The 27,271-nt window shown below is 39.0% G+C and overlaps 1 protein-coding gene across 1 annotated transcript; it reads right to left on the bottom strand.

Moving 5' to 3' along the window:
• ugt8 (UDP glycosyltransferase 8) lies at positions 1-26,585 on the bottom strand. Its single transcript, XM_042398512.1, has 6 exons — positions 26,395-26,585; positions 19,584-20,416; positions 15,427-15,569; positions 5,731-5,807; positions 3,655-3,874; positions 1-3,410 (listed from the first exon to the last, which is right to left on the bottom strand). The coding sequence occupies exons 2-6, from the start codon at positions 20,412-20,414 to the stop codon at positions 3,029-3,031; spliced, it is 1,653 nt and encodes a 550-aa protein (XP_042254446.1). The 5' UTR covers positions 20,415-20,416; positions 26,395-26,585; the 3' UTR covers positions 1-3,028.
• Positions 26,586-27,271: the final 686 nt, after the last annotated feature.

Genomic DNA, 27,271 nt, shown 5'->3' on the forward strand with positions numbered 1-27,271 from the left:
AACAAATATGTAATTTTTATTCAGCATTAGTACTTTGTTTACATTGTTCTATTTACAACATGGACACACATGACAGGAAAATTGAGGACTTTTAAAGTTTTAAAATCAAAGTAAAATTAACATTTTTAAAAAAGCAAGTAAATGGAGAGGTCTTATATTTTGGGGGCAAGGGGAGGAAGGAAGAGACAAGAAACAAAGAGACAAGAATACAAAGACTGCAGAATACACCACAAAGTTAAGAGTAAATCAGAAAGGTGGACAAATGGAACAGCAAATGCACAAAGTCTCCAAGCTGATGAAATACAAATGCCACAAGAACAGACTGCAGAGTAAGTACAGAAACAGAAGAGAGAATTAAAAAGGGGGGCATGGGTGGGCATTTTACTATATGGGCTGTAACAACATTAATACTGAAATAATAATAATAATAATGATTATAATAACAAAAAAAAGATATCTTCACAAATAATTTTTCTTTCTCTCCAGACTCTGTTCATAGCTTATGCAGCACCTGCAGACAGTCCCACACACCCAACAGCTGAAGTTGTTATTGATGATGATGGTAAAGATGATGATTCAAGTATAATAGTCTGTGTTCAGCAGGGCTGGGCTGGGCTGTGCAAGTATAATTGTAGCTCACAGAGAACGGAAGATCATGAAGCTTTTCTCAGTTATCATACAGGATTTGTGAACTTATGCATGTTGGTTGGATGTTAAAGTCCTCTACAGTTTTGACTGGTTAAGTGATAGTATTTCTTCAGTTTCATTTAAATTTACATAGCTACATGAGTGAGGCTTTAGTAACTTGGTAAACAAACTCTTTGCTCGGATGCCAACATGCAGTTGCAATTTGCAACTTTAGAAAAGTAGATATCTGACTGTGCTGCTAGAACATTGGAGAAAAATACAGTACATCTGGCCTGGTGTTTTGATACATCTTCCAACTGTTACTCTCATGAGATTTTCATGTCCCATGTTGATGAGCGCCTGCCCTTCTGAAATGTCCATTGGCAGGATACTGAATCCCCACAAACTCCAAAGATACTCCGCCAACTTGCCCTGGACTCTGATCTCCCTGACGGGGGTTCAAGGAAAGAGAATTTCGCTGCTGGGATCAGTGTTGTGTCGACACATTATTATTCACTGTAGAAGTAGTGGGATTCACCTTTGTTGTTGGAACTATGCCAGTCTTTCCCTCTTCTTACACCCTTCCTTCATCTTCATTTAGAATTAACAGACCTAACGGCTTAATGCTGGCCAAGTAAAAAAAGTAAAATGACGTGGCGCGGATTGACACATAAGATGATGTAAAAGCTACTGACGGCAACTTCAGTCTTGAAAGAACAGATTCCTTTGCATAACTATGGGCATACACTCAGTATGATGACATGACTTCAGAAAACAGCAAAAAAAAAAAAGAGCCAACAGTTGTTTTAGCAATGGGCTAAAATATACCTCATCTGACTTGTTTCATCCATACACTCAGTCTAAAGCTGTACAGTAGTCTAAAACACACAAGCATTTAAACAACACCAAGCACACTTGCACATCGGTATTCAAGCATTCTGCACACATGTTTGCATTATAAAAGGCCACATACAGTGTGGATCATTCACACTGTAGGTTGATATAATTTCATAAAGGTCTGCATAGTTTGTACATGAACCTCAAGAACTTAACTTAACAGACATTAACTTGCAGAAGAGAAGCATTGAATAGACTCCTATCTGAACAGTGTCATTTAAAACTAGCATTTGTAACATAAGTTAGAAAGTATCCAACAAATAAATCATAGAAGAATGATATACAATGTCAAGTGAAGCACTAAAAATGGCAATCAACTGTTGAATCCTTGCTAATTAATAGGCAGATGAGGGATGCAGAATCAAGATATGGGACTGACGAAGCAAGTAATCATAAATCAATGATGCTCCGACTCATCCCTGATCACCTGACTGGATGATGTTGAACACATTTCTGATCTGACACTGCCTCTCCACAGTATCCTTATCTTTTGATAATTACATAATCACCCTTTTCACACTGATAAGCCAAACACAGTTCAGTTGAGTTATTCTCTAGCAGGACAAACTGTCAGTCAAGAGACAATGGGAATGCTGCACAGAAAAGTGCGGTCACAGGTTGGCACTACCATGTGAAAAGGAGAAAAGTTGAAAAATATTTTCAACACACTGATTAGCTTGGAAAAAAAGGACCACCATGAATACTGTGGATAATGCAGGAAGCACAGACCTGTGCATTCTTACAATGACTGCTGCTGTCAGTTTTTGTTTTGTTTGCTTCATCAATGTGAAAGACACAATGTTGTGCGGATATTAGCTTAGAGGGAGTGTACATCCATCATCATGCTATCACACCACTAATACATGAAATAAATTAAAAATAAGATAAGTTAATAAGGTCCATCATTAAAATGTGTTTGTACAGTAATAAATAGATTTGTCCTCTTTTTAAAGTTTACTAGACACGTGTGAAGCAGAGTTTTGCAGTTAAAAACTTTAAATCCTAAATATTTCAAGAGTTATCCGTTTATTTTGTTTTGTTTTGTACCGAGGATAAGGGGTTGGCGTTCATGATTTCCCCTCTTCATCATCCCTCCACTGGCGGGAAGGCAAGAAGACTACAGAGAACACGCAGGAGAGAAGATGCACATGTTAAAGCAAATGTCCTCCAATGTGTCTTTCCTGTGTTTCTTCCTCAATGACTTTCCAATTTGGTGTTGTATTGCTGTAGCTGCTGTTGTTAGAGTCTTCGTTAAATTCGCCTCAGTGCACACATACACATACACCCACACACACACAGATTTTGAGCACCCAATTCCTTGTTCTGTCCCCACACGATGCATTGTGTATCCTCCTACAGCCTCTTGCTCGCTCTGAGTAGCAGTTGCCTCTTGACACAGACCTAAGAACAGCTTCCCCTCCAAGCTTTTATAAAACCACTAAACCAAACCTAGAGCTGAGTCCTTGAGGCAACTTCTTCCTCGTCCCTCTTGGCCATTCAAACATTAATTCATCTTCTTCTCGTTTTTCAAGGAGCCATTGCGTTTGTGTTTACCGTTGGACATGCTTTCACTATGGCAATGTCCATTGACCATGTTGCCATCATCCCTGGTGGCACCACTTCCTCTGTTCTGGTCCCCGAACTTTGCCCTCAGCAATCGTCCCAATCGGCGCAGGGCAAAGACGGTCATAGCCAAGACAGCCACTACGGTGAAAATCACATCCAGCAGGAAATACTGGTAAGGGGACACCTCGTATACGGCGGAGCGCAGGTGGTTGGCACCATTGTGACGGAGGAGGTAGCTGATCCAGTAGACGGCTCTGGTCACAGGGTGGCCTGGCTGGTCTTTGTGAATGGTGGAGAGAAGGCGTGCTTGCTGGCGGTACCTAAGTGGGGAGAGACAGAGGTTGGAAACAAAGGTATAAGGACACAAGAAGACTTTAGAAGACAACATTTGAGCATGCTAAAGGGCACAGACACATGAGACTACAACTGAGTATGGAATAGAGAGCTAGTGATTTTTGTATGTCAAAACTTAGTGCCATAACCCGTCACAAGATGACACTGATAAACGATAACACTAATATACAATTTGTGTGTGACTGTGAATACAAGATTTATAAATCTAACCTTGTGTCTGTAATGACGCTGGACAGGGCCGTGTAGAGGTCTTCCTCAGTCATGGTCTTCCAGTGTAGCATGACACCCATACCTTTGGCTGCCACACGAGTCATGGTGTCGTAGTGGTCTCCGAACAAGGGTACACCCACCACCGGCACCCCATGATACATGGCCTCATAGATGCTGTTCAGGCCACCGTGGCTCAGGAAAGCCCTTGTGTTGGCATGGCCTAGATGACAGGAGGCATGAGGGATGTGATGTTATTTTGTGTGTTAGGTGTTATGTTCATTAGTCATTTTTGACAGGGTGCTTACTTTGCTAGGTTAGGTCTTTCTAGATTATTTATAGTTTATACAGTAGATTCCATAAAGCTATGTAGGTGGGAGGGGGGGGTTATTTCTACAGTATAATTAACAAAATACCTCAGTCAGTGTCTCTTTGAAGGCAAATACTTCCTTTATACCCATTTTAACAGTTAAAAGGAAAGTCTGTCCAAACTTTTGACTGGTACTGTATACTGCCAATAAATCAATGTGGTGAGGTGAGGCCAAACAGAGTAAAGGCCAGTCCACATTTGGCTGTCTTTTTTAGCATTTCTCAGAAGCCTTTTTTTATGTCCATCACTAAGCCAACTCACTGAACAGAAACACTTTCATTTTATCAAATGTATCAATCAACACTAGACACCTCGACACCACTGGACCCTCGTATTTTTTTACACTCCGAGTCGTTCAGTGAAGCGTAATCTCTCCAGACAGCTGTTTAAAATCCACACAATTCTCCTGCAGTTTATATGTTGTAAACTTAGGCTACTAATGGTATCTGTAATGACTGAATGATCAAAGCTCACAGTATGGCTATGAGCTTGACGGTTTCACTATAAGAAGATTCCCCCTGTCCACCAGATAAGAAAATCAATAAATCAATAAACAATGTTGGTTTATTCTTGCAAAGCTTACATGAAAACTATTTTTGATCAGTAAATGCCTTCTGTCAGTCAGCCTAGTGAAGACTCTAAGTCTGTGTGGATAGAACAGACAGAACTCATGTCTCACTTAGATTCCCAGTAAAATGCAAGCTTTATTGTTTTTCAGTGAACCATCGCTTTAGATACTCATATTAACCAACCATAAAGCCAGAAAGACAAAACATTTCAGTACTTTCATTTTCTACTAACCGAGGTGACCTTACAGCACTGCAGAATACAATGTTAAGTGTCGATATCTGAAGGTTGTACATTCCTCATTACTAACAGGCATAAAGTGGCTTATACATTCACATTCTACTCATTATAGTGGTTAATAAGTAGGTATGAAAGGAACCCATCCACACACAACCTTGTTTTCTACACCCACTATAGGAACATCTTGTATAAAAACACCAAGGAATCAAAACATGCCTTTAGCCACTGGTATAAAGAAATAAGACTTGGGAGAAGTTGTTTTCAAGCACAGCATCTAGGTTCATTGCAAGGCTTTTGCAAATGCTATAAAATTCATTTCAGGTCATACGGTGCATTACAATATACCCACACAATCAGAAAGACAATTTGACTGGAAGGTGAAGTAGGCCTGCACATTATGTGGTGTGCTCTGATGAAGAATACATATTTAACCAATGCAGACTTAACAAAAGGCATTCCGTTTTGTGTTCTATTCTGCTGCTTTGATCGCAACTTTTGAATCCACATGTGACGTCAAGTAACGTCTGGGAACAGCCTCCTACCCTCTCCTGTTTTAACCACATGATTTCATCATTGTCAGCTGTATGCCACATACTAATGTCTCAATGAAATACCCCACTTATCTTTTCATCACCCTGTATTTGCATTCTGCTTTGCAATGCCCCCCCCCCCCCCCGTTATCCACTGATCACAACTGGATTTGCATACTGTCTAATCACTGCCTTTTGGCCCACTGTATCAATGTGCTTTCCTGCCAATGCTCTCAGTCAGCTTACTGCCTCAGACCCCCTCTGTCTCTGTAAAGCTCACTGTATACCGGTATACTCAATTAACCACCCCAATACAGCAAACTTTTGATCAGGACTTTGGAGGATTTCTTTAACAGCTCTCAATGTACTCACCTAATAAGTCATTCTGAGGCATCCAATCAACAAGCTTGGTGTTGTTGCCAAGGTTACTGGGTGGGACTCCTGAGAATCTAAAGGAAGGAAGGAAGAAGACAAAAAGCAAGGAAACACAATGTTGAGACATTTAACTCTCTTTTGACTTGAAATGCAATCATCACTGTGGGACCATCATGAAATTCCCTGATGTTTAACTTTGTGAAGGAAATATTTCACATTGCTTTACTATTGTCACACAGTATTGTCATTACCACTGATTATGGGAAAAAAGTGCATACACTTGAAGTTGTTTTTCAAGCCTAACTACAATGAGATTTATTGAATGAACCCTTTTTAACCCTTTTTAAATGGTGCCTTGGGCAGTTGGTTTCAGTTCGACATTGTGTTGCTAGTAGCAACCACTACTGTCACAGCTCTAGGCAGTTTAACTGACATTGTTACAGATCTGTAACCAAGAACACTGACATCAAGCATTACTCCTCAAAATACCCTTGAGTGTTACCCATAGACTGTATAAAAATACCTACCCTGTTTGTGATTGTTGATTTATTAATTTAGTTCTTCAGTGATTCATTTAGTGCTAACCAAGCTAGCCATTATACAAACTAGCTGTCTAGGGCTAATGTGCTGCTAATACAACATTCTAACTGCTAATACTAGTTACTGTTATACTAGCTAACTTTTTATTTTTTATTTTACTCTTTTTACTTTTACTCTTGTGGACTCAATTTGTATGGTTATAAAATACCTAAACACAGTATTGTACCTTCCTATGGGGACTTGACTTATACTTTGTTTCTTCCTCGCATGAGGGACAACTTGGCAGCTAGCCTATACTTTTATGAATCCAGTAACTGCACCAATTCATTTTTACAACACTGTGTCAAAGTATTGTTTATGGTATCTACTGTAATATTTTTCTGATTTGTAATCACTGTTTACACAGTCTAACAATTGCTTCCATTAAAAACTACAAATGCCAACTCTTGTGTTGAACCTTTATTGGAAGTGTGTTTAACTGAATATGTGGAAGTGTGTTTAGCTGTATGAATAATGTTTACGAGAGATAACCTATAATATACTGAGTTGAACATTTACATGGTGTTGAAATTGAACAAAGAGGACTTCAATGTAAATCTAATTTTCCCAAAACAAAAAGCAAAAAGTAGAAGGGGCTGGTTGTTCACTCACAGACATTTAGGATTTCACCATTTGTTTTCTACTGGTGAGTGATGGATGTGAACAGTATTTTGTGCATGTTTGCTGGTGTCTGTGGCTGAAGCATTTTCCAATAAATACCGCACACAATACATACAATACAGGCATGCTACATTACAACCTCTATCCATCCATCTCTGTCTCCCTTCCCTCCCTAACCCAAACTCTTTCATCTCTCTTTCTCTCTTCAACAAAGCACCGATTCACTGTCCTGCCAATCAAAGCCTACATTCATGCAGCCAATTATCAATGACACGATTCATTTGGCTTGGTCCCTCTTCATCTCATCAGCCCTCTTCCATGTCCATCTTCTCAGTTTGGAGTCGAGATTACCATTTATTGTTACATGAAATGATTGGGACTTACAAGAGAAAGAATTGCCTAGAGCTACAAGTTTCAGATCACTGTCTCACATCACTCTAATATGGGATCTCTGGACCTGATCTGATCCATGTGGACCATTGTCTGATACATAACCATACAACGTCACAGTTTGAGAACAGAGGAGTGTTAAATTTGCTTTGTCATTATACAGTTATTCCATTTTACAGCATTTCTCTACAAAACTTCTGTTTTGTACTTCTGTCATGGCGAACCTCATACCTCCCAACACAACATACAGTACTTCCTGCCCAGTCATGAAAACCATGGCAAGATCTTTGACAACAGCCTAATTGCAGACACTGCAACCACAATCTTATCCTCAGGGACCCCACCCAGCTCCTCGGCTTGGCTTCTTGACTCCCAACCCCCCAAACAATCACTTATTTGGTGGTTGTTTTTGAACCATGCTCCTAGAATGCTAGACTTTTTCACCTGATCTATACACCATTGCATATTTCATATTCTCTTGACAGAGTGATAAACAAGCACTCACACACTTTCCACGCTGATGCAAGCAACTTTACCAAATACATGTAAAAACTGGGGAAATGTTTTAAGGGAAACTGCCGATTTTCAACCAGCATTATATCATTTCAGTTATGAGTAGTATATACAAATGAACAATGTTTAACTTCCTCCATGTTGCCTGCACCCAGAGCTCCCTGCTCATTTGTCCTCAAAACACATCATTCAGCAGACTTTGTAGATCTGCCTTAGACTACAAACTACGTTTCCTCATTTTCTGTAGTGGTGCCTTCAAGGACGGTCAAATGTGGGTCTCCCAAAACAGTCTGCCTACCATGTTACGCCAGCAATAGGGAAAAGCAGACGTTAAAATATCACACTACTAAATACTTTAAATATCAGCATATTTGGAAGAAAAATAGTTTCATGATAGGAGGCCAAATATCACACTGTGGAATCAGGTAACAATGTGGAGCAGGAAGCGACCTCCACCAGAGCTATGTTAAAGATAGCCGAAAGACAGGTGCTGCAGCTGGGGTAGCTTTGTAGCATCAACCAGTGACCGATGAGGATCATCAGAGAGAATGGAGACAGACTGAAAACTCCACGCCTCAACAAACTTTGTGGTGCTTTGGTAAACCTGACTTTGTTTTCTGACAGAATGTTATGTCAGACTTTGACTTTCAGCTTTCACTCTAAATACAGAACAACAAACAGCGACTGATTCTTCAAGATTATTTACAATGTTCTGGAAGACAGCTAAGACTGGAAATATTTAACTTACTGTAAGTGAAATGTAGCAAAAGAGCCCAAATTCAGACTTGCTTAACCCAATCAGGGCGTCACAAGACCCATACATACTGTCAAGAGGATTACAGTATGTTCAAAGTAATGGAGCATGAGTAGCATTTTAGAAAACAAATCTCACAGACAGATCACACATTATTAAATGTATCATAAATCATACAGCAGGCCTCAAGTGTTGCAAACATCTCTCAATTTCTTATAAATTTTCTTAACCTTTCTCATCTCCCCTGACCTACAGAGGATCAGCAAGAAGGGGGTAAAGGTAAATCAACTGGCCTAATGTTTCCCACATTTATGTAAAACTTTAAACCATAGCATGTATAACATGTTGGATAGCATGTTGGATATTTGTGTCATTTTATATAGTGTGTATATCAGTATCATACATACAGTAAGTGATACTCTCATACAATTTGGATGTTATTTTTTCCTTACATTAAAACAAGGTTAAATGTCCCTGTCAGTCCTAACCTCACTGACCTGCACCGAGACACTCAGCATGTCTGCAGTGAAATGGGATCAGATTAACTGCCTCTCTCCTTACTGAACGCACCAGACTCTTCAGGTCACACCAGACAGACTGTGTAAGTTAACTCATTGTTCAAATTCACATTTCTTAGCATCTTATCACTTATTGTAATACATTTAAAATACTTTAAATCTTACTTTGTATTTATATACAACACATGCCTGATGACACCTAAACAACGCAATGACATTATGTGATACAAAGAATCCTTAAACAGGCCAACAACCTCACTATGACTGTACTGAAAATTGAAAACTCTAATGTTGTTTTCATATTGTGAGTGTAACTATATTTTATGTGCTTCAGAGGACTTACACGAAACTGAAACATTAGAATGTAAATTGATGACCCACAGTTACTTTAGTTTCAAAATGCCTTAATGTGTTACTGAGCTAATTCAGTGAAAATTCACTACATTACACTAAATTATTAGTGTACTTACTGTATTACCACCCATGATTCATAACAATCTATACACATCCTTTATTTGATTTTAAGGGGGAAAAAACATCATTAAAGACATCATTTCTTTAAGTTACCAGGTATTTATAACCCCTTCCACTTATTTAAGAGATTTAGCCTTTAATAGGCTGATGTTTTTATCTCCAACAATGGCAGGAGGGGCATAATACACAAGTAAAATTAACTTTATGTCATGAATTGTTGCACTTTTTACTGACAATTAGACCATGTTGTGTACTGATGAATACAAATCTAACAAAAACATTACTACAATGATTAACGATGAAGAATTAATTTTATGGGACTAGTATGAGCCACTGTACATGTTTCATGTGTGCACTGTACAAAGATTAACCATCTCTTCTAATCATCTAGTAAATTAAAAGACAGTGCTTAAATCCAAAACTTAATCCATGTATTCTTACAATTTCTTCATGTATAGATACTGTAATGTGTATTTAGTAAACTCAGGACTCAAAGTGCCTTGGATTTTTTTTTACTTCTTGTTCACAATTGTTTGTACTGATATCACATAACTTTGATAAGATGTCTGGCATTAAACTGTGTGGTTCCTCTCTGGATCACTTTCTTACAGAAGAATAAGGACAGACTGTGTATGTCATCACTGATTAATATTAATTCTACACTAATTTATTATTGTTTTTTTCAATAACTGTAAAGACCCAGCACCATGTGTGTCTTAGTCCTTTGCACTGAAAAGCAAACTTTGTTTTGCAGTGAAAGCAGACATGTGAAACCCCAGCAAAGGCATCCGAGATGAGCGACATGCCATCCACAGCTGTCTTCCCCTTGTGTCTCATAAGCTCTCTACTTTGGTCCTCTGGAAACTGTAATAAAAGAAAATGTTCACTTAAGTTTAAAACAAATGTCTTAGTGAGATGGTAAATTCAGAGTGAATCTGTTTACTTAATTTTTATTACACATACTTCCATGCCCCTTAAAGCCCGAGTGCTGTTATGTCTTGCCAGCCAGCGACAGGTGAACAAGGTGAAGGGAGGCTGTGTGGTGGGGAAAGCAAGCAAACCTGGAAAACATTAAGGCAAAATTCCCTGAAAAATCTCGCAACATATTGTCTACCCAGTAGAGCCACATATGTAACGCTAAGTTGTGCACCAGCAAGGGTTTAATAAAGGAACTGTAATAGGACCTAAAACTGTTCAAGAAAGACTCATTTGACACGGACACATATTTGTTGGTTCTGTTGTAATTTCTCTGTACTTCAGCACATTGGTTTTGAAATGAAACCATGACTATGAGATTAATCTTTCCTCTTGACTTTGATGGTGTTTATATCCGCAGATGAACAGTGTAGGAATTGTAGCTTTAGTTTTAACCTGAAGCTGAAATCCTCCAATTTTAGTGGACCAAAGATCATTTGACCAATTCAAACAAACTTAAGTCATGATATCTAATATATGGTGTCAAATTATTTTCACTTATTGACCGTCTGAACCTGAATTGCACACTGGACGTTGGCCTTGGGTATGCCTATGAAGTGAAAATTTAAAAAAAAAAGGTGGATGTTAAGAGGCTACAACCAAGTCAGTGCTTTAATTTCAGTCATAGTTTAATTTCAAATCAAATGTGCTGGAACCAAAACAACCTAAATGTGTCACTGTCCAAATGATGGACTTTGCTAGACTCTCAACTTACCAGCTGCTAGTTGCACCCTGACTGTTTCCAGGTTATCCTGGTGCAGTCGTAGTGAGTTTATACATCAGCCTACCCATGGAGGACCCACACCTGTCAAATAGGGACACATGACAATTATTATATAATTTAGACTATTTCTTTCTAATTCAAAACTACAGGTCAAAACACACTAATTCTTACATATATGACTGAAGAGGGTCCTGTTAACTAACTTCTACCATAAATGTAGACATTGCACACAGAGTTAGATGAGCAAATACCTAAATGAGGTTTAAAACAGCTGATAATTATAAACAAGTAACACTGGCATATAACAGCAGTTTGTTAGCTACAACTAGCTGCCTACAAACCAATAAGTGTAACTAGCGTTGGTTATCTTCCATAGCTAACAGTTAGCTACGCTGTTGGACAGGTAAACAACTTTAAGGTAGAGTCAGTGATTCTGGAGAAAGATTGTTAAATATTACGCAGAAAAGAAAAATCCGATGTTCATACACAGCCCTGGCTCTGTAAATGGGAAACAAACAAAGTGGCTCGGCCAATCAGCAGGGGGCGCTCATGCTCGTGCAAAGGACAGGGGGAAGTCATCAGAGCAGCTGTCTGTGTGAGGACATGACAGTGTCCCGTCTCCAGCAACCGTTGAACAGTGGGGGAGGGCTGGTGAACTGGAGAGAGAGAGGCCGTTGCCAATTCACATAGTGTCTTCTCACGGCACAGATACACTTCCATTTTCATATCAATGAATCAGTAAATACAAACACTGTTGATTTCTTCCCGTGGAGCTGACATGCAAACTATTTTGGTTCAGTAAATTTCTGCTGTCAGTCAGCCTGGTGAAGGCAGTTTGTCCAGCTGCTGTCCTCTCAGCTCCCCAGGAGCTGCAGCTGACAGATGGCTGCTTCTGTGGACAGAAATGCGGAACGCAGGTCGAGTGAGAATTGGGGAGGCCGCAAAGAGGTGCAGAGTGAGGATGGACTGTTGTGTTCACATGAGATGAAATTTTTATTCCACTCATGATAAAGTGTGAGAGGAACAGAAGTGACTCTACAGATGATACATCCCTCTGGATTCCACTATATTTCTCTTTTGGTCGTTGCCTTGGCGATGTGTGTCAAGGAATTTGGGGGCGGAGCTTCTGAAGGAGCACGAAAGGAGGAGTGTATTTGTTTGGGCGTTTAGTTCAAATATCAACAATCTCTCTCCAGAATCACTGATTCTACCTTTAAACTGAGTTTGGTTGGAGAGGTTAACTCAGAAAAGTCATGCACACAACAAGACCAAATACACACATAAAGGTTTGACTCACTTAAATGACTGCAGCATTGGTTCAGTGCGTCTCAGTAAAACACGATGCGTTTACCGTGAAAATTTCCAGGGCCGGTCTCGTCCTCTCTACTTCTTTTTACATAGTTTCATGTCCAAAGTGTGTAAAAGAAAAATGAGCAAAGCAACATCACACAAGTAGCAATGTACCACTTAGTAGAAAGCAACAAGGGCCGCAACAAAGCGCTTTTATGGTTTCTGCACAACTGACTATTGTGCAATGAACTTAGCAGTATCTTTATGCATTTACATTGTGTGAATGTATAAGTGGTTCATGGAAAAGCATCTAAAGAGTGCAAAAGACTTATTATCCAATATACATGATGAACTATTTCACATGAGTTATACTTTGTACATGGACCAATATTCCACCTGAACCAGTCTACCACTTTATTCTCCAATGGTAGACTGACACTCCAGTTACTTTATGTCAACAGAATCCCTCCCTATTTAGAAAAACCTGTATCACCTTTAAATTCACATCACATATCATACTCACATACTCTACTACTACTATTTTGGTACTTTTTTCTACAAGAAAAAGAACAAAAAATTCTCTAATTCTCTCTCCTACCTTCTTATTTCTCTTATCTCATAACCTAACACTTCTCTAACTTACACAGTCACTTTAAAGGTATCTTTCAGAGGTAGAAAGAGTGATTTGTTCATTTATTGATAACTGAACTGTAGCCTTGCATTTCTTGTAGTTGGATATTTGTCATGTGTGGGGTCTAGAAAGGTTACTTAACTGCTGTACCCAGTAACAGTCACCCTAGAGAAAGGTTTAGCAAAAGTATTTATCAAATATCTGTAAATGCTTAAAAGACATGTTTAGGGCTACAACTAATGAGTATTTTCATTATTGATTAATCTGTTAAACATTTTCTCGATTAAGCCGTTGTTTGGTATATAAAATGTCAGAAAATGGTGAAAAATGTCAATCGCTATTTCCCAAAACCTAAAACCAATAGTCCACAAGCCAAATATATTCAGTTTATTATCATAGAAGACTAAAGAAACCAGAAAATATCCACATTTAAGAAGCTGAAACCAAACAATTTTGGCATTTTTTCTTAAAAAAATTGAGTGAAATCGATCACCAAAATAGCAATCAATTTTTCTGTTGATCAACTACTTGATTAATTGACTAATCATTGCAGCTCTAGACATGTTTATATGTCTCTCAAAGTGCCAGATGAAATGCCATGCCACACAGTCTTATTATCATTAATAATAGTTTATCCTGACAAATGTATAAATGAAAAAAAAATTAAAATGAAGACCCCTTGCTAACAACTTTATAAGCTCAGGAATCTATCTCCATTTGGTTAATAAAAACACAAATTTTCAAGTTATAACTGTAATGCTTATGTTTAAAACTAAAACAGAAACAAAGTAAAGCAATACTTCAAGAGAAAAATCTAAAACTGAAACTGCACGCCACTTGAACACTAAAGCAGCATTTATGATCCAACACTAAATAAAAACAACACATTTTAAAACTGTAATTATTCTGCCACAGACACACCTAATGAAAGGTTTCCTTACCATTTTGTCATTTTTGACATCACTGTAAACTATGTAGTGTGTTTGTACTAGTACAGACCTTGTACACCAGCCACTGAATTCTGCACACAGGCACATGTTCAAACATTAGCCCAGTAACACCTACAGAAAAGTCAAGTTTGAGATCAATGTGAATATTTGTACCTTTATTCTAAGAGTTTCTATATTAGTAATGCACTATTGGGCATATCAGGATAGACTGACCTATATAAACAAGCTCTATTGTCTGGATTATGCAAACTCAAGCCAGTTTGGATGTCTAATTAACTACTACTTTGTGGGATAAAAATTACTCAAAAATAATATGTGTGGATGTGGTCAATGAATCGCAAACAAACATACTGAGATAAGGGTTAAGGATTAACAGGTTCATGGGTGGCAGTCTCTTTTTTTTCCAGTCCCATTTTCCCTCTCCTAATTTTCTTAGTTTTTCTTGCTCAGATCATAGTCAATGGATAACTGTTGTGGGACTCCGGGTAAATGATTACATCAGATTAGATTTCAATCACACCTTTCTCTGCTCACTGAGCAGACAAGTCTGTCAAGGATCTCCTGTCATTGATTCATTACCAAACACATAAACATCTGTATTCATACAACATGTGTGATAAATGCATGCATGCACAGATACTGCAACAGCTTAAGTATCCCCATCACAGACATCTTTTGCCTGTCTTATGGCTGCAGCAAACAACTCACAATGTCATGCTGTCAGATCTCTGTAGCTAACAGTAACACATGTTCATAAGTGAGTCACAGAAGGGATGGCAGTTTGTTTAACACTTATTTTCTGTGGCTTAACTGGATACATTTCATAAAATACAAGGATTTTTCTGTCCATTAAAATCTGAAGCCATAATCATTAGTTTTAGAGACTGCTAGTTTTCCGCAGAAGAGAAAGTCTCTTAAAGGTCAGGATTCTCGAGTCAATGCTGTTTGATCAACTGGATGACCTCAGATACCCTTATGTGAGGTGGGAATATAAACTTTGGCCTCAAGAGGAAGACTGCCACAGAGGAATAACATGTAGCCTTTATTTTGTGATGTGTCATTGAACAGAAATGGTACAGCTAATTATGAGAATCAATATAAAAATGAATGATAAAAATTTCTCTGATATATAGCGTACACACTATCCTCTGGCATCTAGAGGCCTTTCAGTGCTGAGTGGGGGAAGGTCACTACCTTGAATCTTCGCAGATTCTGCTCACATCTGTCAAAGTGACAGCTATGTATGAGTGAATGTGAGAGAACAGATACTTTACCTCCAGACGACACGCTGGGGCAGCCTGGCGAGGGCTCCTGCCAGTTTGTGAGCGATGTCATGGGAAAGGTACTTGACCCCAGCTCCGAATGACACAACAACAAAGCCATGCTCCGCTGTGTCATTCACCCATGTCTCAAAATCCTGTGCGATGTGAAAAAAAAGAGAGAGCTACATAAATACATTTTGTAGAGTTTGTATGCCTTTTAAATAAGATTTGTACTAGTATTATACAACAATACTCCAGTATAAGTGTTGTACTAGAGCTGTATTTTCAACATTTACATCACCAGTCACTCGTTTCATGGTAGATTTGTTCATGTGTATTGCAAGTATTCAAGTGACCCACATTATAGATAATCTGATAATTGCAAGTAAACTGCTGAGCCTTATCTCAGATTATTTTTTAAGCATTAGAGATAAACAAACTGAACATGGTTTTTGATGTCTTTATGACTTCATGGTCACGGTCAACATGATTGAAGTTTATGGCAATGATTGCAGTGAGGTTTCTCACTCATTTAAGTCATTGAACTCACTAAACTTTGCCGAATAACTTAAAGCAATTTATCAATGAGCATACAAAACACTTAGTTTTAATAATGTTGTAATTTGAAAATTAATAGGTAGATAAATTGAGAGACTCCCGACTATAACTCCTTAACAAGTGTAGTCTCTAGTTATCATATTCCAGCTGGCACAGGTTATAAAATATATCTTGGTGCCTATTTAAATTCAGATATTAGAACATTTTCATGTAAAAAAATGCCCACAGTAGGAGTTTAGCAAGAAAGACACATTATGTCTAATTCATGAAGCTGTTAAATGTATTCAACCTAATGCCTCAGAACTGCAAATAAGGATGTGCTAAGCTTGCATTCTGTAACTCGGTGCCCAGTTTTCCATTATACATTAACATTTTATATTATGACATAAATAAAAAGTGTTGATAGTTCACAAAGTCACTCATTTAAATGGACCAGTATAATTTTCCTGAACATTCTGTAACTAGATGACCTGTGCACTGTGAGGCAATACGATCTCCTGTTTTTATAAAGTAAGTAATTTGTCCTTTCATAGACAGAAATACTGAGAACACTGAAATCTAATCTAAGTAATGGCCAAACTTTATTTATCAGTATGAAGCATGAATTTTTATCTTCTCTGAATTTCCTCTTATTGTAGTCTCTGCAAAGTACTGTTTTTGTACAAAATGAAAACTGTGTATGCATCACCTACATAAAATAATATAGAATAGAAAAATGGAAAAAACAGACATGCTGTTCTGCTACGGGGATGACATTATGATATACTTTAATGTCCCTGTGGGGAAACTTGAAATCATAGCACTGCTGATTAATAATAATTTAGAAAACTCTATAAAACTGTGCAGAAGTCAATAACAAACATCCTACATGTTGGCAAAAAATAATCTCCAACACAAGCTAAAACATTCTCATCTAATCCATGCATCCACAACGCAACTGCATTCTTAAAAGGGTCAAACACAACGAACAATATTTCCTCTTGCACCCTTGGCGGATTCTGGCCATGCAGACAGTTTCGGTTTTATGTGCCAAGTTTTGAGATATCTGAGGTTTCTGCCACCGCCCCGATAAACAATAGAAGTCAAAAGACTTTCTTTTGAATGCTTAAATGAAACTCAAAAGTGTCCCATCTCTCTAGAGACAACGTCTCAGTTACTATGCGTAATTCACAGACTTCACTGACAAAAGTTTTCATTTGAACTATATTTTCTACTGAAAACAGTCCCTACAGCTGGCCATGTGGGAGTATGAAGTAACACCAAGTTAACATTAAATTAGTGTATAGTTACCTTGAATAATGGAATTGAGCTGAGGCATCCTTGTTTGCTTTTAGACACTATTGTTATCTATTATTTAGAGCAAAGTCAGATATATCAGAGCTCCTGTCGCAGTTACTACTTAGATGTTGACGTGAACAGTATTTGCAAGTCTGAAACTGGTGAGTACGGTAACATCCCTATGAGGTGATTGTAGATTATCTCATTATCTTGTATGACATCATTTCCTTAAGGAAGTTGAGTTACAGGGTTAAAGGGCTAAAGGAGAAAACTGAAATGATCTAATTGGGAAACAAAGACCCTACAAGCACTGCTCACATGATGAACTTAAGGTCATATATAAAATTCAACACCTACCAACTATCCTAAGTGCTATCTACATTCATTGCTATACTGTAGCTTTGGTCTATGAATTAAAAGTTGCTGGAATATTTAAAATGTCAGCACTACAGGTAGAACAAAAGAAAAGAGAGGAGGCCTGTGGTATTCATCGGTTTCTGTCAACTGAGAGCTATACTGAGGCAGTGAAAACTAGACACATGACATGCCTTTAGAAAAATGATGACAATAGTATCCTCCTCCTCCTCCAGGGCCCTGTTCAGGAGCAGGAGACCTGTTCTGGGTTTTACTCAGAGGAGTTATCCACATCCACTAAACCTGCTTCTAGGAACAGGCTGCAGAATAGGGCATAGCCTGCCATCAGCTCATTACAAATGCTTTTCACTTGGCAGATTCTGGTGCGATTCCAGAAAATCAGAGAGCCTTTGAAGTTTAGAAAAGTATTTTTTGGTGTTTGTGTGTGTGTGTGTGTGTGTGTGTGTGTGTGTGTGTGTGTGTGTGTGTGTGTGTGCGCGCGTGCGCAGATGCATTTGTGGAGCAGTGCATTGTATGGTAAAATACACATTTGAGAATGGTAAGTAAGTGACAGTGGGTGAGGAGGGATCTGGGAGCAGCCATGTTGAAGTGATAGAAGCAGAGGACAAGTAGAGGGAGGGAGGTGGTCCAGCTGCGGCAGCTAAGACCGGCCCTGGCACGGAGCAACCTCAGGGGCACACTGGGCTCTGTGTCCCAGCAGTGCAGCCCTACTGTCCCTACAACGCAGCCTCAGTGACCCCATAAAAGAGTCTCAGTGTCCCCAGAGCTCTGCACAGAACAATGGCCTTGTTCTCCTTCCACTTCCATTATAACTCCCTCCGCACAACACGACACAATGCGCCCTATTGGCTGTAGTGGCATTCCAAAACCCCCCGCAGTAGATACCGACGGCCCGCGCTCTCGTCGTTCGAACGCTGGACTAACCCCCCGTCACCATCCGCCTCTGCCCTCCATGACTCCCCTCCCTCTCTGCTCAAAATCTACCGTGTCCATTCAGCCCAAACCCATCCTCACCCCAGCATTGTCTATAAAAGCTCGCTTTGTAGCATGATGTGATAATAAGAGATACCAAGTGATAGCAGAGACAATGGGGACATGCAAGGGTGGATACAAAAAAATACAGAAACTAGAGAGTAAGGAGGAAATAATATGAGGACAAGACAAAGCTGGGGAACAGAGTGTCGATAAATTAATAGAGGTGTGTGTATTTACTCGTAAGTAAACTGACAATGAACTTCCTCAAACATGTTGAAGACATGGCTTTCTGGGTGAGACAAGTATGTGGCTTCATTCCATCCAACAACAGCTTCTCTTGAATGGATAAGAGCTACCACGTCTTTTTGCCAAAAACAAATTCTTTCATGACAGCTTTTGAATAATTAACTGACCCTTGTCAATGAGAGACAGCTGACTGAGGATACATACATTTGTGCAAAAGAATAAAACAAAAGGAAGGAACAGACTCTACAAATTGACTTTGTTAAATTTCTTGAGGTGCTTTTCTCAGAACACACACATGCTGAGAAAGGCTGAGCCCGTAATGTCTATGTGTGTAAGCGGACTGTTCCTAAAGTGTAAGCGCTCCACCCATATTTACATATAATCCATCCTACACATAAAGCCAGACATTTGCATAAAGTCATGCTCAAAGTATGTTGAAATGAGTTACCCACTGAAACGCAGTACTTCTGACACATTTTATATTCCAGCGCTCATATTGGCCCCAGTAGGCACAACACGTGTTTATGTTTGTGAAATCAAAATTTTTAAGTAGAGAATAAGAACATCTTTCCATACAGACCCAATACAATTAACCTTGTACGTACTTCAACCATAAAACAAAGATTCTCAGATATATAAGCTGTCTCGCACATAATACCACACAAACTCTTTTTGTCTCTCTTAGCCATCTCATCATGTGCCTGTCAGCTGGTCTGTGTGGCTCTCTCAGTACTGACCTGTGGCAGTGGGTTGGGAGGCTTGGTGAGGATGCCTCCTATGTACACCACATGCGGCAGGGTGGGCCTGGGGAACTCCAGAGCCATGTCAGTGCACAGCATCCACAGTCGGCTGCCCTGCACCAAGTCAGCCATGGCCACCTGAGGCTTCACTCCATGTTTCTTCATAATCCGGTCATACTTGGGTAATGCTATGTAACGGACTCCAAAGCGCTGGACCAGATAAACAGCTGTGTTGGTGATCCTCTGGACCAGAGACATGCGGTCCGTCAGCAACGAGTTGAATTCAGGTACATATGAAAGCGGGGCTGGGGCACCCACTTCTGCAGGGTACCAAAGGCCTGTGCTGAACACTGCATATTTTACACCCAAGATATGAGCAATAACAAAACCGCACATCTCATTAGGGTCCACCAGCAGCAGGTCAAACTTGGCCTGCTTGAGGCGGGTCATGACCTCAGCACTGCCAACTACAGCATCGCAGTTCTGAGAGTAGTGGTCAAGAATGTCAAACAGTTCCAGAAATGTCAGGCGGCCTGAGAAGATGTTGCTGACTTTGGACTGGAGGAAATTGTCAGCTGTGCTGCTGTTAAAGATCCCTGGGTAACGCTGTAAGTGGTAGTGAGGCGAGGGGGGAACTTCACGACCCTCTGAAACTAGAAAATGGGTCTCATGGCCCTCCTGGTGCAAAGCCGTGGCCAATGTCTTGAAGATGTAGAGGTGTGATTCAAACATGATGGGCGGGACCACAATCACTTTAGCAGCCCATGATGCACTGGGACTCCAGGTGAGGAGGCCAAGGAGGAGGAGTATTGACGAGGGTAGGAGCATGGCTGAAATTATAAAGACATGAGCAATGTTAACGCTGTATGACACCAAATTAAAAGCAGAAGACAGTTACATCATACATACAGGTAGGGATGTCCCAATCTAGTTTTTTTGCCCCTTGTCCCAATCAGAGTCATTTAATATTGAGTATCTGCCAATACCACGTCTCGATCCGCTTCTTGTATTTTCCTAGATAATACAGCTACAGAGTGCACACTTCAAAAACAAGTTATTAAAATCAATCCAATGTATATGCTTGGCAATTGAATAGCTCTGCAATGCATTAAGTAAAAAACTGCCTTCATCCTGTCTGAAATGTAGTGTCGAAAGGGTAGGGCGTACCATGGCTCCAAAAGCTCCAGAGGACAGCGAAAACCTGCATTCTCTACCACAGCAATGGACTGGTCATCCAAAGCAATGAATTCAATTACCCTCTCTGTAATCTTTTTGGCCTTGTCACTGTCTTGAGGAAATTTCGCTCTCCTTTTAAAAGTATCCTCCAGTTTTTGTTGTTTCTGTGCAGCCATTGCCTGAGTTAACTGAGTGAACTCATTGTATTCCATTGAGTGTTTATTTTATTAGGTGCAATACCAAATTGGTAGTATTGGACACAACTCTGTTACTACCGTCTCACGAAATGCTAGCATTGCAGACATTACAAGTGGATGTTGGACTGCTTTCATTTTCCAATTTAAAATATTTACAAACTGCAGATATGTTTAGCCACAGGTATGCCAGAATACGCTTCTACCTCCTACCACAAATTGTGCTCTCCGTTTACCACACCTATGACACCTGACATAAAATAAAGCTTTGGGCTTAGGTTTTTGCTCAATATAGCTGATACAGATCAGTTAAAAAATGCCTTGATCAGCCCCAATACTGATCTTTGAGATGGGATCGGGACATCCCTACATACAGGTACATTACACATTTGATACTGGGGCATATGAACCAACATATTTGGACTAATGGGTTTGCCCAAATACTGTATGACTTACATCTTCCAGGAAGAGCTGAACATAAAATCACAGTAAGAGGGTATCTAACCCCTCAAAAAAGGGAAGGAAGGACATTGGCCATTTCAAACTTTTATCTACTCTATGAACCTTAAACAGATTTTTCTCATGTTGTGTGCCAAACTTCAAGCCTGAATACTGAGCTGGTACTACATCTGTGTGGTCTCATTTTTTCCCCGTAAAACTTTACCTTTCCTAATCAACCTTTGCCTTTCTTTCGATGTATTTCGATTCTACCCTTTCATCCCTCCTCATACTCTGCACAGCCATCACTGACATGGTGTGGGTAGCACCAACGTCATTCTAAACCTCCGGCCTCTCTATTCACAAACAGAAGCACAAAGAACCATTATCATGCCACCATGTCATAGGCCTGTGCCCTATATGCCTACACTCATTCTCCCTCTCACTTGGATTAATCATCTACAGTGGACACCTCTTTACGGAGAGACATCAATTAGCCAGGTTTTTCTAATCCACAATGACTAACCTGTGCTCTGCATCCACAGGGTGTCACATTTTAAGTAATGTGCTGACCTTTGGAGGAAAATGTATAAATGACACTCCATTGGTGTGATTGTGGCTTTGTAACCCAACATACAGAAGCTAAGTAAGCCATGCACACAACAAAGCCATGGGCGAAACAAGGAGTATTTGTTGGATTTAAAATAAGAGGTCCACATTTTTAACATCATGTTTAACAACATAATATAATTGCAGCAGATGATTACATTTTTAACCATTTTAGATAATATGCATAGCTTTTTGGAGCATTAGAGAAAGCATACATTCTTCTAGAACAGCTATTAACAGGTCCTAGGTTTAAACTTAAACTGGTCTGCTAATGTTTCCTGTGTGGAGTGTAAATGTTCAACAGTCCATTGAAGATTGGGGTAATGGGGTGTGTCGTTGTTTGAATATATATCAAATGGCATGACCTGTATTGTTTCTGCTGTCCATCTACTGATAGCATCTAAACAGGATCAGCCACCTGCATGTCCACAATATGGAGTTTCTCTCTGCGAACAGCTGGGGCCTGGTAGGAACTCAAGGACTCAAGGTGGCCACCATTTTGTATAGCATTGTCCTGAGGATATCGTTACCAACACTTCTCAGCCCAGACTGTTGACGGTAACTATAGAAACCAGCCACTGTCTAGTGAGGACTGTGATGCGTCATGACTTAAGTTACTAACAATGGAGTCTGGTTACCCTGCGCACAGAGAGGGCTGAAGAAATTATCTGAATTAAGAGAATTAAAGAATAAGAAATGATGTACTGATCTGGGTGAAGACAAAGTGGAGATAGAAAAGAATAAGACACAAAAGTTGAAAAAAAGTAGAAAAAAATAATTAACATTTGTGAGGAGGGCTTTTTTATAAAGTATAACATCTTATGGTCAGCAAGTGAGAGCTGGGGTATATCAGCATAATATTTATATTGTGACATGAGATCACATTTTAACAGTTACATCACTATTAAGCGATCCAAATAATTTGATTTATAGTTAAGTGTAATCTATAATGAATGCCTCAACCTGCATGTGCACCATATTTTATATTACTGGTGACTTTATTAACACAATAAGCAAAAAATGCTGCCACTGTTTCGTTTAGTCAGCATTGTCCAGTTCTATGATAAAACTGCAGTTTTACCTAATATACTGTACCCACTTTCTTTTCCTTAATTCACCTACAATTAATATATAAAGCATATAAAATCAGTAAGCAGAAATATATTTGAAATACTTCAATACTTTAACTTTGTCAAAATAATGATTACTATTAGCAAATTGTAATTAAACAAAAGCTAAATAAGTTGAAGTTTTGTTTTACATGTGTGAATTCTTTCTGATGTTATCACCTTAGAACGCAGGTCATTGCATTCAACATCCGTTTGATTATTTTATATGATAATGCAAACATTTGCCATATTGTGATATAGATCATACCAGAAATATTTATATTGATAATATTACTTCATAAAGACATTTCAAGCTGCAACAACTACATCTAACCTTGTTGGTACCACATTTCAAAGTATGCTGTGCGCTAATGTGTCTTCTATTTAGATCAAGAGCAAACTAGCATGATAGAAACCGAATGACAATAACATAATTGGTTATTTTTGGGTAATAAACTACCACTTTGGCATCAACAAACAAAACACTATGAATAATTATAAACTCTGATCATATCTCTGTCATCATCTCAAATTAATTGGCCTGTATTTGAGCTTTACATTGTGTATTATAGAAAATCAAATTAATTATAGCTTCCCTAGAACAAATTAGCATCTATTCAGAGTATCATAAGATGGTAATTATACAGTGATAATCACTTTGTAATACTATAATCTAGACGAACATTTTCTTATTTAGCACAGCGGGAGGAGCAGCCTTGCTGCTGCCACAGCAGGGGTTCATTAACTCAATGCACCCTATTGAGAGGGGAGATGTGACTTCCAAGAACTGATATTAAGTCAAACACAAGTCAGTCCAAACTGTTTGTTTTGCCTCATATTTTTCAAATGGCACATGATGATCTTATCTAGAGTTTATCTGCTGCAAGATAATCCAACTGGGGCCTCTTGAAGGATGATTTTCAACATACCAAAAGCTGTTAAGTGTAATGGAATCATTATCTATAGCATGTCATTCTCATCATATCACAATTCAAACTTTGATGATAAAATCAAACATGCTGGCACATAGCTTGACCTGGTCTGCAACAAAAATCTTTGCGCATGTATGTGCAAACAGGCACGTGAACTCAAACTCTACCGAAGGTTAAGAATAATGACATGATATCTTATCCTCTTAAATTCAAAGTGGAACCTAGAGTGCTTCCCAGATAAGTTAAGTTAGGGTCAAGAGCCTTCAGATCTTGAATTTTGGTGAAAACAAAATGAAAGTGGAAAAAAAAACTATTTGACTTTCACATACCAAGGAAGGCATATGAGAAGCTGTTTATAATGGCAACATGGTCTCTTTGCATGCCCTTATCTCTTGAAGTTTCCTCAGCATTTGACACAGAGGGTATGTTTGATATAGGGTCTACTCTATAACATGGTCAGTACACTATCCACGCATTCCTTCACGTGTGTCTCTGATCAAATGTATAGAGTGATTACTTATCAAAGTGTTTCACTTGCTACCCAGACCCAGTGTTACCCAATGCCCAATCCAGACAGCATGACCTCGAAGATTACATTATTTACTTTTGGATAACATACTATACATTGAGGCATTGGAACTGAAACATTGAAACATGGCATGGTAAAGTACTTCAACATGAGGAACTCACTCACCCACATTAACAGTCAATTGCTTTTTTTGATGCTAACTATACAGAGACACAGACATTTAGTATTCAATTCCATTCAGCTGTTTAAAACATTTTTAAAATTGCTTACTATGTACTGTTTCCTCTAACCTGCAGATTCTTGTAGTACCTCCACGACACCACAACCATCAACACACAAGAACAGGTAAGACAGGCTCTGTCATCCCAAGAGTTACTACCAAATAGAGTAGGGGACTGAGACAATGCAGCAAGGTTGCCAGTAACTAACCACAAAGACTCATTAACATCATGCACTGAAAATAAAGAAGCACTGATGAATGCAAAGACTGGTTGGTAGGGGGGTATATGGTGGTAAATAAAAACAAAAAAAATGAATGTACACTTTAAAATATACTTATGCAATATACTCATTCTGTAGTAATAATTCCTGGGATGACATTTATCATTAAATTTGGATTGACAACCTTAATACTTGAGTACATGATTCCTCAAGTATGGCAGGCCGTCTCAGTCTAGGTGGTTTTATCCTTTTCATCCCTTTTAATGAGGTTAGCTTTGTGTAATGACACACTTCATGGCACACACAGAGAGTTTGACTTCAAGCAATACTGTACCACAAAGATTTCCTAGAGGATGAAATTAATCTCTCCAAAGCAAAAGAATGTTGGCATGTTTGGCGGTGACTTGCGTATCTGAAAGCAGGACTTCCCTAGTCACCTCTAACCTTCAGATTCACAGTTACTGTTTTGTTTTATCAAACATCTGGTGATTGTTTTGCATTGGTGCGACAGGACTGGCGTGGCAGGTAACCTGATGTACTGTAGATCCATTCATTGAGGGGAAAAAAGAAAGAGAAATACTGCGTTCAGGCCAAATAAGCTTGGAAGAGTAGTTTCACCTTAGTTTTCAGGTCACATACTGGAGGATAGATAGCCCATTGTGAATATATGGTCGAGAATGACTCGTTACCTTCTGTCATGTAATCAGCTGTAATGAGATCATAAAGTGTTTTATAGACTATAATTTTAATATCACTGATACTCAAACTCTGATAACTTAAAAAAGTGTCATGACCAGTATAGCTTGTTGTTTTAAAACAGTTTTTTCTGGAACTTAATACAAAACTCACATATCTCAGTGTTATGAGAGTGTTACGACTGGCCAGAAGTATGTCTTAGAGCCCCTTAATCTAAAAAAAAAAAAAAAAAAAAAAAAAAAAATGTTACAGATGTAAGTCTCTTTTAGAATTATGATATAAAGACACAATAAACTAGACTGTTTTAATATTGTAACAGACAATAGACAAATTAATATCAGGGCCAGTTTACTACTGAGTTCACATAGAAAGTGATGAAGTAGAGGAATCGCCCAGGGTGACATTTATGTTTGTACTTATATTATAATTCGCAAAGGACCCTGAACGCCACACAGCAACCTGACTACAGCTGCGTCTCCGGAGATTTGGACTGTCGCACCTGATATTTCAGTAAAAACAGCCAAACTGCACGGACGAGTTCTCAGCTTTTCACTTCAAAAGTATCCGCTTTGCAACTCTACGCTCGAAACAATGAAGGCAAACAGGAGTTGTGTTGAGTAAAGCGAGCTGAGTTTACGATGCACCTGTGGAGATACGCACTTAGATTGTCTCTGTTGGCCTTACCTTGTGACTTGGATGTTGCACAGGACAGGTGAGGAGTAAAAATGCAGTAGTCCTAATTTTCTTGAAGAGAAATTTAAAGTGTCGGGGAGATGAGACACAAAAAAGGGCTTAGAAAAAAATGCCTGTGAAGTAAAGTGGATCCCCGGGCATCGAAGACGACCAGAGGGAACATTAAACTCACACTCCCTCCTTTCCACAGGGGCGGTGAAAGGCGGGACTAGCGGTGTAGCACGATGAAAAGGGAGTGGCAGTGAGGAGAGGACAGCCGGAGTGGTTAAATCACAATAAGGGTGGGGGGTATCGGATCATACAGGTACTTTGCACTCAGTAACAACTGACTCCATCCATGTTGATACTGTCAACAGTTGGAATGAGTGTATGGGTCATTTGTTAGGACTGATAAATGATGCCACCTTTCCCCGCCTGACATCATATTTCTTTGATTACATTGTTGATCATATATTATAGGAGGATAGTGCCTCTGACTTAGAGGAAAATCATGAATGCTTATCTGAAAGTAATGTTCAGATGGTCATTGGTTAGGCTACATATTGATCCCATCTATTATCCCGTTCTAATGAGACATTATACACCGTTTTAAGTTCAAGGGCTTCAATTTATGATTGTTTGTTGATTACCAATTAACCTTTTGATTATTTGTGGGTAAAATTTGATTACCTCAATAGTAAAAATTGCCAAACACAACTTCCCAGAGGCCAAATTGGAGTTTTTAAATTCCATGTTTGTCTGACCACCCATCCAAAACTAAAAAATGTTTCAGTTTATAATGATATAAAAGAGAGAAAAGCCAAAATTTTGAAGTCTGAGGAGCTGGAACCAGAAAATGTTTGGTATTTTCGCATTAAATATGACAACA

The sequence above is a fragment of the Thunnus maccoyii genome, chromosome 2 (genome assembly GCF_910596095.1).
Source record: "Thunnus maccoyii chromosome 2, fThuMac1.1, whole genome shotgun sequence".
NCBI classification, from domain to species: domain Eukaryota; kingdom Metazoa; phylum Chordata; class Actinopteri; order Scombriformes; family Scombridae; genus Thunnus; species Thunnus maccoyii.

Coding starts and splice junctions, on each gene's coding strand:
- ugt8 (XM_042398512.1), bottom strand. CDS start 20,414: ATGCTCCTACCCTCGTCAATACTCCTCCTCCTTGGCCTCCTCACCTGG. Junction 3,875..5,730: donor GCCTCAGAATGACTTATTAG/GTGAGTACATTG, acceptor CCTGTCATCTAG/GCCATGCCAACACAAGGGCT. Junction 3,411..3,654: donor AGCGTCATTACAGACACAAG/GTTAGATTTATA, acceptor CTCCCCACTTAG/GTACCGCCAGCAAGCACGCC.